We start from the raw sequence: 14,962 nt of genomic DNA on the forward strand, positions 1-14,962 counted from the left end.
TTACTCCACATAGCTGGTTCAGTTTTTATTTTAATTTATTTATATTGCAGAAGTGCTACTTGAATTAGGTTCATGGATTGTGTTACACATGTAGCCTTTTATGTAGAGGTCTATTTTAAAATAGCAAATCTTTCGATAAAAGTTATGTTGCATTCTAGGTTTAATTTACTGTCACTCGTTTCTGAAAGTTTTTAGTTATGATAATTGGGTAGATTTAGTTAGGTTAACATAATCAACCATTTTCTTGATCAAGTATATTTCCTGACGATTCTTCTTCCTGGTTTTAGTTTACCAGTTGCTAAAGGTGATGCTAGACCACGATCATATCTTGGTCGTCTTAAAGTTTCATTATCTCTCTTGAAACAACCTACTCTTTGTGTTGGATAAGAAAATTCCTGGAGTGCTACAAAGTGTCAGTGGGATGTAGAACAACAATTAATAAGGACGGCTAATGTTTATTGAATTAACTGCCTTTTTCAGATGGTGTTTTTTTCTCATTGAGTATAGAAAAGATTAGCTTCAAACTTGAGCCTAAGCATTTTCTATTTAACTCATTTGGTTAACTTTAAAATTAGTTTTCTGGAATCAACTTACTTCCTCTTTCTTGCTACAGCTTTTTAATTTCGTACACATGTGCAGACGCTTTAGTTGTTGTTCATTGTTTGAACTTTGAACTAAAGTTTCAGCACCAGCTGGACCAACACTTAACAACCAGTATTCATTCTATCCAAGGTACTAGAATCGGACCATAGGTCTTTGTATTGCTCATCATTTAGTTAATTCATTACTGTTCGATGACACTGGAGGGTAGAAGATCAAGATTTGTATTAACTGGATTTGAACTTTGCTTGTTTAACTTGCTTGATAACTAGTTTTTTCTCCATAGCTTATTGCTTATTGGTGATCTCAGTCTTCAGTTCATGTGGTCCTACTCGACCCATTATTAGGTTTTCGTTTTTATTATTTATCATGATTATTGATTGATAGTCCAAAATGCTCAAGTTCATGATAGTAATTTCGTTTAGGTTCCTCTCACATTTAGGTAAATTGGGTTTTTACAACAAGAGCCTCAGTCGAGTTAGTTTTGGACTCGAGTCACCTTTCTATTCTATTTCTCCAGCATCCCATCGGAATCTACTGTTTTTTATAAGAATATATAAAGCATAGAGTCCAGCTAAAAAGGCCCGACTACGTCTTGATAACAACGAATCAAGCGTGTGACTGCATTTATACAGGTCGGCGCTCCTTTCCCGCCTATGACAAACGAGTAAGCATCAACGGAAACGGTGCACATTTTGTATAGGTTGGACAAGAACAAACCTCGCCTGGACAAATGGTTCCTGACCCGTGTATTGGCCGATTTCTGCTGAACCGCATCGGACCGTCGTGAAAGCGAACATCGTCTTGCGTGTCGAACCGGACTGATTGACCTCCCCAGGTGCTCGATTGTACTGATCCACGCTTAGGCCGCGTATTTGCCGTCGCTGAACCGTGCCCGCCCGTGTAACTCGTTCCGCGGATAGGCCGACTGGTGAACCTTGTAACGAGCCCAAATTATTTGGCCGTTTGGGGTCTTTCATTCGCCCCCTCTCCGCCCATTACCAACCCACATCGATCTTTCCTTGTCTAGGGTGCCGCGCCAACGAAGCGAGCTCCCCTCTCCTCCCTCCTCTGCACACACTCGCCCGCCCAAACCCTAAGGTATGGAACCCTCCACCCGATTCCCCTCTAGATCTGCTCTTGGATTTGCTTTTCTTGATCGCGATCTGTCCGTGATTCGATCTATTTTCTTGCTTTGTTTATGGTGGGAGCTATTGCTTCCGGTTTCTTGGGGCTCGGTTTTCTTGATGTCGATTGAATCTAGCTATTGCTTCCGGCTTCTGGGGTCTCGGTTCTATTGATGTGGATCGCATCTAGTTATTGCTTCCGGTGTCTTGGGTCTTGGTCTCTTGATGTGGATTGAATCTAGCTTTTGCTTCCGGTTTCTTAGGTCTTGGTTTCTTGATGTGGATTGAATCTAGCTTTTGCTTCCGGTTTCTTGGGTCTTGGCTTTGTTGATGTAGATTGAATCTTTTTGTTAGGTGGTGATTTGGTAAAAGAACCAAAAGAAAAGAAAAAAAAGGAAATTAAAGAACTGCTCCTTTGTTCTGGTTGGGCAGGAGATGGGATACATTGGACACCATGGGGTAGCGACGCTTCACAAATACAAGTATAGTGGTGTGGACAAATCGCTTCTTGCTAAGTATGTCTTGCAGCCGTTTTGGAGTCGCTGCGTTGCCCTTTTCCCTCTTTGGATGCCGTAAGTTCTCTCGGTGGTATATGGAAGAATTTTTTTTCTTCTGGGTTTTCTATCAGTCTTTTTTTTATCATCAATATTTTTTTGATCGACTGATGTACCTACTTGGTTATTAGCCAGGCTGTGAATATTGCACTATTATTTATGTTATTTTGCATGATATACATGCTTTCGGAGAAAACTAACTTAGAGTTCTTCAATACGGCACCTGAATCTTGAAGTTTGGCATAGGTTCATTACATGGAATTTATTATCACTGTTGTCGATAGTGTTACTTGGACAGGGTGTCGGGTACCAGACATTTAAAAGAATCCCATATGAGAGCTTATGAAATAAAGAGACACTGAGACATGTCTACACACACACACACACATTAAAGTAAGTAGTTGTTTGTTAGGTAATATGACTTGTGGTTAGGAAGGTCTAATGGCTTTGGGGAATCCTGATGTGTGAAATCTTTTCTTTGAAATAATATGTCAATTATTAACCTAATTTCCTTTTCTGATGTCTTATATGTGAAATCTTTTCTTTTAACTAATATGTTAATTATTAACCTATTTTCTTTTTCAGATGTCTTATGTGGAAGGTTTTTGGGGGAAATTAGTGCTAAATTTTCATCTGATCTGTAGAGTATCCTTTGTTTACCCTGCAGAAACATCTATTTAGTTTCTGCTTAGTTGATGAAATTTATCTATTGTGAAATGTAGTGGTTGGATCTCGTAATGCCTTATAAAGTAGGTTGATACTTGGGTTGGCTTATGTAGAACATGTAAGGGTAAACCAATTTAACTGAATTTGATTGCTAACTCCTGTACCCTTCTGCTTTTCCCTTGTAATCTCTGATATGATTTGGCATGCTTTATGAACACTGGAAAGTATGTCAACTGAGAGATTAAAATGTGACATCAGCATGGGGCTAGTTCTAGGCCATCCAATTTTAGTTTTCCATTTAGCTGCATGCATCAACTACAGTGAATAAGTTACCTAACAAGAGTTCAAGATATCAAGTTCACTTAGGGTGATGGCATTGGTCTCTATTCAGGTTAGATCATGATTTGCAATATCGTACCATACCTCTCGGTACGGGTGGTACGTACTGGTCTGATAGACCGGTACGGGTAGTACATCGGTACACCTTAGTGTTGTACTGTGTGTCAGTACGCTCGGTATAGCTTGGCACATATTATACCGACAGCTAATCGGTACACCGATATGGTACTGTCATGGACTTAGCTGGTTTTGCCTGAGTCGCGCGGCACCCTTGCGTGTCCGTCTGCAAAGGTCAGCCTCCCTGAAACCTTCTATGGTCCCTTAGGACCTACAAAAGAGAAAACGGGTTAGAGAAAGCGCCTTACTCGGGATCCACAAGCAATCATTTCAGGAAACACTTCATAACTAATGCAAATTACAAACAGACTTCATAAGCTCTGAACGGTCACACAACAAAGGATCCAAAATGGTCCACTATAGATCGAAAGAAAATGGGGCTACTAAGCCTATTGTCAGCCCTTTACATGTTGTGCAGAGCATGAACAAACCAAAAGACACGAACATACATAAGCATTACGTCGAACACCCCATTTACAATTTTGTCCGTGACATTCTCCCCTACTTATTCCTTCGACGTCCTCGTCGAAGCCTTTGCTGATGCTGCAACTCCTTGCCTTTGCTAAGTCTTCAATCTTCTGCTCCAACTGCAATGCGCCTCTTGGCTCCCAGCTGCTCTCCGTTGCTGTTGTTGAGTAGTCGAACTTTTAATCCGCCATGCTTCTTCAACTCGCCAATGACTTTGACTCTATTGTGGGGTTGGCTAAGTTGGGTTGATCCCTGTTGGTTCTTGCGGATCCTTCAGATGAAGGAAAAGACCATCCTTAGTATGTGCTAGTCTCTCAAATGCCTCATGCCGCTTGAACTGGGTGGATGCCTGTTGGAGCTTTAACGAGCATTGCCTCGCAAACTTTTGAAGCTTTTGGGTCATTCTTCCATAAAATTTGCCCATCGATTCTTCTTTCACTTAGTTGTCATTTCCAAGTAAGTTCGCATCACTTCCGCCTACTCCATTGAGTAGCAAAGGTACAGCACCGCGTACTGCTTGCTTCGTTCCTTGATCATGCACTCTCACATCGACCTGAAGTTCTCCAATTTCAGCTATCTTGATGAGAAGCTCGTTGACACTGATATTACGAAGTTTCTTGGCCTATGCCCTTCAGCCTTGTCTTGGTACTTGGAGTCTGCCTCTGCATTCTCCACCTCCTCGGCCATTTTCACGAACAAGCGCTCTCCCCCTATGAGAGCAAGGGATCGATGACTTCACGAAAGTCTCGCCTCTACGGTACCATGACGCTGCCATGCCCATGACCCTATTATCCGTCGCCTCACATCTGTATCCCTTTCTTCGCGATCGATAGATCTGCCTCTATGGCACTGTTGTCACGGACTTAGCTGGTTTTGCCTAAGTCGTGCGGCACCTTTGCGTGTTCGTCCGCAAAGGTCAGCCTCCCCGAAACCTCCCATGGTCCCTTAGGACCTACAAAAAGAGAAAATGGGTTAGAGAAAGCGTCTCACTCGGAATCCACAAGCAATCATTTCAGAAAATATTTCATAGTCAATGCAAATTACAAATATACTTTACAAGCTCTGAACGGTTGCACAACAAAGGGTCAAAATGATCCACTACAGATCGAATATCTCTCACAAGTGTCTACATGACACAACCTTTATTTACAAGCCTAAAATGCCACCAAACCCAACTAAAATGGGGTTGTTAAGCCTTCGACCGTCCCTCTACATGCTGTGCAAAGCATGAACAAACCAAAAGACACAGACATATATAAGCATTACATCAAACATCCTGTTTAGAATTTTGTCCGTGACATTGTGGCACTCCTCCGAGTCCACCTTTATTCTAACCGATGCTTGGTTTTGGGTAGCTAAGTCCCTTTGGACTCGTCGTCGCTTCCTCGCCCCGTTCGACTCCCTGCTTTAACACCTCTGTGTTCTCCAAGCAGTTCCCCTTGGTCGATGGAAAGACAGTCTGCAACTCCCATGCATGGCCTCTGCCATCATGTTGTAGGGTTCGCACCGATTCTGTTCTCCTTAGCTTCCTCGTAGCAACGTTCGCTTACTTGGTCTTGTCCTTTGACTTGTCGAGCTCCCTTAAGACAATATGGGATTTGGAGCAGTTCAACTCTCTAGCCGCTCTGATCATACCTCTACATGATCAAGTCCCTCCCATGGGACTCACTGGTACTTGCATTCAAACTTTGCCTTCAGTGGTACATAACCCCCATATGTTGATGACCAAGGCTTTCATCCGTTATAAAATTCGATGCACGTGCGGAAGACCCGCCTTTGCGGTACCATGGCTTTCACTCATTGAATTCATAGCCCTTCTTATCGTCGTGTTGTTCACGAAAGTGGAGCTTCCAGTAGCTCCCGATCATACCTTTGTATGATATAGTCCATCACGGGACTAGATTCGTGTGTATCGCATTGCCACGAACTGTTCCACCACGATCCGCTGCACCATGTCGCTTCCTGGTGACATCTCCACTGCATTCTGATCCTTGTGGGGTGAACTCGGATTGTGATCCCTCCATGTGTGGCCTTTGCCAACACATCGCAAGGCCTCTTTCACTTTCGATTGTGTTCGCTTTTTTTGGCAATCGACCTTTGTCCATCCGCTCTCGGGTCACACCTAAACGAAGCACCTCTCTAGGACAGTCCGTCGCCTATTAGCTCCCGAAGTCCACCGACTTCGCTGAATGTTTGGATCCTAGGCCTCTACCCCTGTTGGCACAATCTCCGCTGCGCACTGCTCCCTTCATGACAACTTGAATGGCAGCACTGTGACATATTCTTCAAGAGTACCCACATTCGCGTCCTCTTGCCCCATGCCAAGGCCTTCTGAACCCAACTTCGCCTCCGCGAGTTGATTTGCATTAGTTCCTCCATCAAATGCTTCTCCGAGATAAGGTGCATGTGCCTAGAAGCTCCTTTCGTCTTTGACACCATGTAAGATGAGTCTGCTCCATCAGAATGAAGGACCCATGGATCGACATGATCCCGCTCTTGCCTCAGCAAGAGTTTATGTCCTTGACCACTATCCAAGAAAAGCTCTGTGCCTTCGCTCCATGTCCCATCTTCTATGTTGGCTCTCTTCATACGACTTGGATACTTTGTCAAGTTACACCAAAGTTGCTCCGCTCCTCGATTTGCATTGAGTTGATGATGGTCCTCACGCCCACCATTCCACAGGTCAGCCCTCCATTGAGTCCGATCTCCATATCGACTCCAAGTGTGCCTTCATTTGTGTTGCCTTGGATCGCTTCCCCACTTGATCTCGCAAATGCATCCCTCAATGCATTATCTCAGGCGAGATCATGCAACGACTCATCGCAGCTCGCTCGGTTCGTTGAGCTTTGTGGAGTTGTTTTGAGGTACTCCTCAACATGTGCGATCTGTTGTACATGGTTCTCCCTCTGGAGAGCCGAGACTTATCCCTCCTGGATATGTGTCTTGTTGGAGTAACATGTACGATCCGTTGCATATGGTTCCAAGGTCTGCAATTTTGTACCGTACCGGAGTTTCGACGTTCGCTCGGTACGGTACGAAACTGTATACTGAGCGGTATATCGAACGGTATACCGCTCGGTATATGTATATGTATATATATATATATATATATATATATATATAACTCGGTGACGTCGCCTCTCTCTTCTCCCAGGCGGGGTGACGTCACCTTGTTTATATATATATATATATATATATATATATATATATATATATATATATATATATATATATATATATATAATTTAAAAGGCGATGTCGTATCGCCTCGGCGACGTCGTCGAAAAAGGCAACGTCGCATCGCCTCGGCGACGTCGCCGAACGTCGCCTTTTTCTAAAATATTTATATATAAATATAAATAAATAAATAAATAAATATATATTATTTTATTATTATTTTTTCGTTCCACTCGGTAGCGGGCGGTCCACGTATCGGTATGCCGTCAGACCGGTGCGTATCGCCCGTACCGGGCGGTATCATTCGGTATTGCCTACCTTGCATGGTTCTCCCTTTGGAGAGCCGGGACTTATCCCTCCTGGATATTTGTCTCGTTGGAGCAACATGTGCGGTCCGTTGCACATGGTTCTCCCTTTAGAGAGCCGAGACTTATCCCTCTTGGATATTTGTCCCGTTGGAGCAACATGTGCAGTTCGTTGCACATGGTTCTCCCTCTGGAGAGCCGGGACGTATCCCTCCTGGATATTTGTCTCGTTTGAGCAACTTCTCTCTTCGCTTCCTTCTCTCTGAAAGTTTCGGAGACCACCATCCCCTTGGACTACTCCGCCTTGCTGAACAAACTGTACATTGTTCTGCCTCCCGCAAACGTACTTGCTAGATTGTGACTCCACGTCAATACAGCCTCCGCTGCATCCCTCAATGCCTAGCAAAATGCTGAACTTGCTGCACACTTTAGCCTCCTACGGACGTATCATTCTCATGTTGAAAAGAAAGTTTCAAAGCTCCAGGGCATCGAGTTTCGGTCGCCTTGGGATGGCCACGAACACTCCATCGTTCGCATACAATCCTTTCCATGAGTACCGAATTCTTCGAGTTAGCAATTCCCCTTACCTCTGTGAGCTTTGCACAACTCATTTGGTCGCTGAACAACCCATTCTACCTTACATGATCTCATCTTTTACCAAACGCCTCGCTTGTCTTTAGCCGTAGCTCAAACGTTGAGCACCATCAAGTATGGTTGCCAACATTGAGTCGTAGCTCAAACTCAGCCATCCCAACCTTTGTGCGCTATGCATTCTTCCTAGCTTGCTTGTCCTCGTGGTGTCTCTTGCGTGAAGGGTTGGCCATTCCTCTGAATGCCAATCTCAGATGTCCGCTCCTCTGAGCGACTTCTTTTCCCTACATCTCCATGCCCATTTTCTCCCAAACGGTCATGCGTGCTGACTGCCCCCAATGCAGCCCCGCAAGGTCCCCCATGTTTGCATGCCAAGTGTTTCTATGAGTGCTTGTCCCGCTCTGATACCATATGTCACGGATTTAGCTAGTTTTTCCTAAGTCGTGCGGCACCCTTGCATGTTCGTTTGTAAAGGTCAATCTTCTCAAAACCTCCTATGGTCCCTTAGGACCTACAAAAGAGAAAACGGGTTAGAGAAAGCGCTTCACTCGGGATCCACAAGCAATCATTTCAGGAAACACTTCATAACCAATGCAAATTACAAACGGACTTCACAAGCTTTGAACGGTCGCACAATAAAGGATCCAAAATGGTCCACTATAGACCGAAAGAAAATGGGGCTGCTAAGCTTATTGCTAGCTCTTTACATGTTGTGCAAAGTATGAACAAATCAAAAGACACGGACATACATAAGCATTACGTCGAACACCCCATTTACAATTTTGTCCGTGACAGTACGATATTCAGAACCTTGGGTTAGATTGTGAGTAATGGTGACATTCGACAAGCGTAGTTCAAGATATCACAGTTGAGTATTCTTCCCTTACCAAAGATAAGAAAGTAGAACACACTTGTTTACATCAAACAGGACTTTGGTCAAAATTTCTGCACTAGCTCATAGTATAATCAAACAGTAAATGTTTTTGGTGCAGGTGTAGTTTTGAAGTCAAGCAATAAGAATTTGATCTATATTGGGGTTTGCCATAGATATATAACCTTTGTTTTCCCCATCTGGTACTTATGGCTGAAGTGATTTTTGTATGTCTTCTAATTTGTGAGCTTGTCTTCTAATGTTTCATTTTATTTTGTTCCATCTGATACATCCTCATATGTATACACTTCAATGTGTGTGTGTTTACATATAAACACATCCATATAGTAATAGTGTAAAAGTTCTTCTATCTTTGGTTGCAAGTTGTACTCTACATCGGATCTCTATTGATGTTTTCTACTTCTCTACTTCTTCATTCCTCACATGTGAGATGCTTTTGCAGGCCAAACTTGGTAAGAACCCCACCAGTGTTGCTTCTTTTTTCTGCACTTCTTCTATAGCCAAATCATCTTTGCTGAAGGAGCAGTCATCTCATTTATGTGATTTCCAGATTACACTTATGGGGCTTATGTTCTTAGTTACATCTGCAGTTCTTGGCTATGTAAGTAGTTCCAACAACCCTTCTATCTGATTATTTTTGTGTGTAACCATCTCTTCTTCTATATATGTGCTTAAGTTATAGATTAAGGAAGCCATATTTTGTATGCTTAATCTTAGTTGTGCTGTCATTTTCTTAGGTATGTGTTTAATGGTCCTCTGAAGTTGGTCCATCCTAAACACACTTTGGAGATAATGTACTGGGCTAAACTTGTTATCACTCTTAGATAAGGTTTGATTTGTAAGGGCTATAATTGAGATTCTTTTGGCTCAATTGTGTCAAAAGTTTTGATATAAACTGCTATCTCCCTACCTTTCAGGGATAGGGTTCCAGAGGCAATGGCGAGGGCATGTTTTTGTAATAGCATGCTGTCTGCTGCCTTAATTGCTTGTTTGATTGATCATCATGTCTAGGGTTTAACGAGGCAATGGGATGGATGGATAAAAGCCATGGAAGGAAGAATAACTAAAAGGAGAAGGAAAGGGATGCAGTTTGAGCGAGTTCAACCTTCAGATATGAAGTTACTGTTCATTTGAAAATTTGATACATCATTTTATCTGAACCACAATGATAGGCTGGAGTGGGACTCAACTGAGTGGAAAAGATACTTATTTGAAGAGAGACTCTTACCTTTCTCACTAAAACCATGTCCACGTCAGGTGGCTGCATATTACTGTAGCCTTCCAGCTGCATGATTTTCACTTTATAGCATTGGAAATATATTTTGTTTGTGTTACTGTCAATTTGAAACTAGCTAATAAATGTTCTTAAAAAATCCTGTTAGGAAAAAAGAAAACATTAATTTAATTACATATTTTTCTTTACAAACTGTGGGGAATTACCACATTGACAAAGAAAATATTTTGATGGCATGGATTTATATCTGAGTGGAAGTTGTGAATAATGACCAACCAGGCCTTGGCCTATTGGTTGTCTCTTCTTCTTGAAGAGTTTTTAGATTTAATCGTTTTGGAGGATGGGCTCAAACATTCAACCATGGTAATTCTGTAGGTGGGGGATCAGTTCCCTCAGAGAGAGTATATAATTTTTGAATTAAATGAGTAATAGCTTAACTCTTAGAAGCCAATTTTCTCCTTTAGCTATAATCAAAAGATATGAGAGAGAGAAAGGACAAATAATCTTTGAATTAAATGAGTGACAACTTTACTCTTGGAAGCCAATTTTCTCTTTTAGCTATACTCAATATGTGAAAAGATATGTAGTTAATGCTTCTTTGTATCACTAGATGGAAGGTATTGAAGAGGCAATTAATTAAGTTGAGCTTAAACACAACTTGTATGAAAGGTATATTCCAATCAAAATTGCAATAACAAAGAAAAAAGATTGTGGTCCTACAGATCTGCCCATTCATCGAGGCACATTCGTTGATGTGGACTTACTGGTCTGCAACTAACACTGTGCCATAAATAAGAAAAGTGGCATGTAATAGTGTGTTCTTAGGACAATATTTAACAAGGCTGGATTGGCTTTCCTCAAGTCTTCATGCAAAGTATAAGGTGTATGTGCATAGAACTGGCAAAATTTCTCTTATGTAATTTGGTATATATTTCATGCAATTACTATTGGTCTCTCTCAGTGGATATTCTCTCAATCACCTCAAGTCTTTGACATTTCAGGATTTTGTTTCTTCTCTCTCCCTTGTGGCTTTGTAATTATTTAAGTGTTATTGTGTTAGGTTGCTATTTTCATTGACACAATCACAGCTTTTGTTGTCTGGCAAAATTTAGTTATAACAGTGTTATATGCATTGCGATAACTGATGCACTGATTCCATCTTAAATGAGTCACATGGTGGACAGTCTTTTGCTACCATGGATTGCCTTGGGTAATGGTCAAGAATTACCATGCTATGTTCTGGTTACCAGCCTACTTGTGAGGATCCTACAAAATATGTCATTCTCTTCTACCATTCAACCATGTTGTCACGGACTTAGCTGGTTTTGCCTAAGTCGTGCGGCACCCTTGCATGTCCGTCTGCAAAGGTCAGCCTCCCCGAAACCTCCCATTGTCCCTTAGGACCAACAAAAGAGAAAACGGGTTAGAGAGAACGCCTCAATCGGGATCCACAAGCAAACATCTCCGAAAAACACTTCATAGACAATGCAAATTACAAACAGACTTTACAAGCTCTGAACAGTTGCACAACAAAGGGTAAAATAGTCCATTACAGACCGAAAATCTCTCACACGTGTCCACATGACACAACCTTTATTTACAAGCCTAAAGAGGCCACCAACCTAACTAAAATAGGACTATTAAGCCTTCGGCCGTCCCTTTACATGCTGTACAAGGCATGAACATACCAAAAGACACGGACATACATAAGCATTACATCAAACATCTTGTTTAGAAGTTTGTCCGTGACATTCTCCCCCACTTATTCCTTCGACGTCATCGTTGAAGTCTTTGTCGACACTACAACTCCTCGCCTTTAGGCTCCCAGCTGCTCTCCGCTACTGTTTTTGAGTAGTCGAACCTTTGATCCGCCATGCTGCTTCAACTCGCCAATGACTCTGACTCTAGTGTGGGGTTGGCTGAGTTGTATTGATCCCTGTTGGTTCCTGCGGATCGTCCAAATGAAGGAAAAGACCATTCTTACTGCGCCAGTCTCTCAAATGCCTCATGCTGCTTGAACTGGGTGGATGTTTGTTGGAGCTTTAACGAGCATCGTCTCGCAAACTTCTGAAGTTTTGGGTCCTTCCTCCACAACATTTGCTCATTGACTCTTCTTTCGCTTAGTTGTCACATCCAAGTAGGTTCGCATCACTTCCTCTTTCGATTGGCATTTCGTTGGGAAATGAAGCGGACAATCTACTCTCAGTAGCACTGATCACCGTTGGTGAGGATTTGACAACTATTGTCTTCCATTATCTTCGAAGGGTCTTTGAACTTGTGCAGAGCTCCTCTGCTGGATAGATAAGAGAATTGGGGTACTCGGTTTTGCCCATTCTCTTAAGGGTTGAGAAGGCAAAGGTTACTTGACTTCGCCCGCCTCCTCGAGATTGTACTCCATGCATCGAGCTGGTTATTAGCCTTCGCCTGCTCTTTGCTCACACTTCTGAAGCACTTGAAGTGTTTGCACTCCTTGCGTTGAGTTAGTTACTGTGATTCACCTTCTCAATGCCATCGAACTTCTGGAATGCAGGAAGTTTTCACCCCAACTTGGAGTAATTCTCTCATAGGTTTGGTCGCCTCTGGGATTGTACCGTCTTCTCCATCAACCCTGCCGCCTACTCCACTGAGTAGCAAAGGTACAGCACCGCGTACGCCTGCTTCGTTCCTTGGTTATGCACTCTTGCATGAGTCGAAGTCCTCCACTTTCGGCTATCTTGATGAGAAGCTCATTGACACCGGTCTTACGAAGTTCTTCGGCCTCTGCTCTTGAGCCTTGTCTCGGTACTTGGAGATTGCCTCTGCATTCTCCACCTCCTCGGCCCCTTTCACGACCAAGCGCTCTCCCTCCATGAGAGCAAGGGATCAATGACTTTCACGGAAGTCCCGCCTCTGCGGTTCCATGGCGCTGCCATGCCCATGGCCCTACTATCCGTCGCCTCGCATCTGCATCCCTTTTCTTCACAATCAGTAGATATGCCTCTGTGGCACTCCTCCGAGTCCACTTCCATTCTAACTGATGCTTGATTTTGGGTAGCTAAGTCTCTCTGGACTCGTCGTTGCTTCCTCGCCCCTTTCGACCCCCTGCTTCAACACCTCTGTGTTCTCCAAGTAGTCCGTTTGGTCGATGGAAAGACAGACTACAACTCCTATGCATGGCCCTTGCCATCACGTTGTAGGGTTTGCACTGATTCTGTTCTCCTTAGCTTCCTTGGTAGCAACGTTCGTTTACTCGACCTTGTCCTCTGACTTGCCGGGCTCCCTTAAGCGAATATGAGCTCTAGAGCAGTCCAACTCTCCAGTTGCTTCGATCATACCTCTGCATGATCAAGTCCCTCCCATGGGGCTCACTGGTACTTGCATTCGAACTTTTCCCTTGGTGGAACACAGCCCCCATATGCTGATGACCAAGGTTTTCATCCGATGCAAAATTCGATGCACGCACGGAAGACTCGCCTCTGCAGTACCATAGCCTTTACTCCTTGAATCCATAGCCCTTCTTGTCGTCGTGTTGTTCACCGAAGTGGAGCTTCCAGTAGCTCCCGATCATGCCTCCGTATGATCTAGTCCCTCACGGGACTAGGTTGTGTGTATCGCATTGCCACGAACTGTTCCACCACGATCCGTTGCACCATGTCGCCTCCTGGTGACATCTCTATTGCATTCTGATCCTTGTGTGCTGAACTCGAATTGTGAACCCTTCATGTGTGGCCTCTGCCAATACATCGCAGGGTCTCTTCCACCTTCGATTTTGTTCGCTCCTTTGGCGATCGACCTTCATCCACCCACTCTTGGGTCACACCTAGATGAAGCACTGCTCTAGGACAGTCCGTCGCCTAGTAGCTCCCGAAGTCCATCGACTTCACTGTAATTTGTGCACCATTGTCTGGATCCTGGGCCTCTGCCCCTACCAGCACAATCTCCACTGCGCACCGCTTCCTTCATGACAACTTGAATGGCAACACTATGGCATATTCTTCAAGAGTACCCACCTCTGAGTCCTCTTGCCCCATGCTAAGGCCTTCTGAACCCAATTTCGCCTCCGCAAATTGAGTCGCCTTAGTTCCTCCATCAAATGCTTCTCCGAGATAAGGTGCATGTGCCCAGAAGCTCCTTTCGTCTTTGGCACCATGCAAGATGAGTCCGCTCTGTCAGAATGAAGGACCCATGGAACAACATGATTCTGCTCTTGCCTCTGCAAGAGTTCATGTCCTTGACCTCTGTCTAAGGAAAGCACTGTGCCTCCGCTCCATGTTCCAACTTCTATGCTGGCTCCCTTCATGCGGCTTGGGTACTTCGCCAAGTTACACCCAAGTTGCTCTGCTCCTCGTTTTTGCATTGAGTCGATGGTGGCCCTCGCGCCCACCATTCCACGGGTCAGCCCTCCCTTGAGTTCGATCTCCACATCGACTCCAAGTGTGCCTTCATTTAAGTTGCTTTGGGTCGCTCCCCCACTTGATCTCGCAATGCATCCACCAATGCATTCTCTCAAGCGAGATCATGCGACGACTCCTCGCCTCTTGCTCAGTCCATTGAGCTTCATGGAGTTGTTGTTTGTTGAGGTACTCCTCCTCAACTTGTGAGGTCCATCCCACATGATTGTCTCTCTGGAGAGCCGGGACTTGTCCCTCCTGGATAACTGTCCTATTGGAGCAACGTCTCTCTTCGTTTCGGAGACCACCATCCCCTTGGACTACTCCGATCTGCTGAACAAACTGTGCATTGTTCTGCCTCCTGCAAACGCACTTGCTAGATTGCGACTCCACGTCAATACAGCCCCCGCTGCACCACTCAAGGCCTAACAACATGCTGAACTCGTTGCACACTTCAGCCTCCTACGGACGTATCCTTCATATGCCAAAGAGAAAGTTTCAATGCACCATGGCACCGAGTTT

The 14,962-nt window shown here is 44.0% G+C and overlaps 1 protein-coding gene across 2 annotated transcripts in view; it reads left to right on the forward strand.

Moving 5' to 3' along the window:
• Positions 1 to 1,360: 1,360 nt before the first annotated feature.
• Positions 1,361 to 14,962, forward strand: part of LOC135607470 (choline/ethanolaminephosphotransferase 1-like) — a 36,607-nt gene continuing 23,005 nt past the window's right edge. The window contains exons 1-4 of one of the 2 annotated variants that reach the window (XM_065099327.1): positions 1,361 to 1,701; positions 2,160 to 2,299; positions 2,867 to 2,882; positions 9,279 to 9,437. In XM_065099327.1, the coding sequence (XP_064955399.1) occupies positions 2,163 to 2,299; positions 2,867 to 2,882; positions 9,279 to 9,437 (312 nt within the window). In that variant the 5' untranslated portion in view covers positions 1,361 to 1,701; positions 2,160 to 2,162. The remainder of the gene's footprint in view (positions 1,702 to 2,159; positions 2,300 to 2,866; positions 2,883 to 9,278; positions 9,438 to 14,962) is intronic. The other variant, XM_065099328.1, reaches the window with a different exon arrangement.

The sequence above is a fragment of the Musa acuminata genome, chromosome BXJ2-3 (genome assembly GCF_036884655.1).
Source record: "Musa acuminata AAA Group cultivar baxijiao chromosome BXJ2-3, Cavendish_Baxijiao_AAA, whole genome shotgun sequence".
Lineage (NCBI taxonomy): Eukaryota > Viridiplantae > Streptophyta > Magnoliopsida > Zingiberales > Musaceae > Musa > Musa acuminata.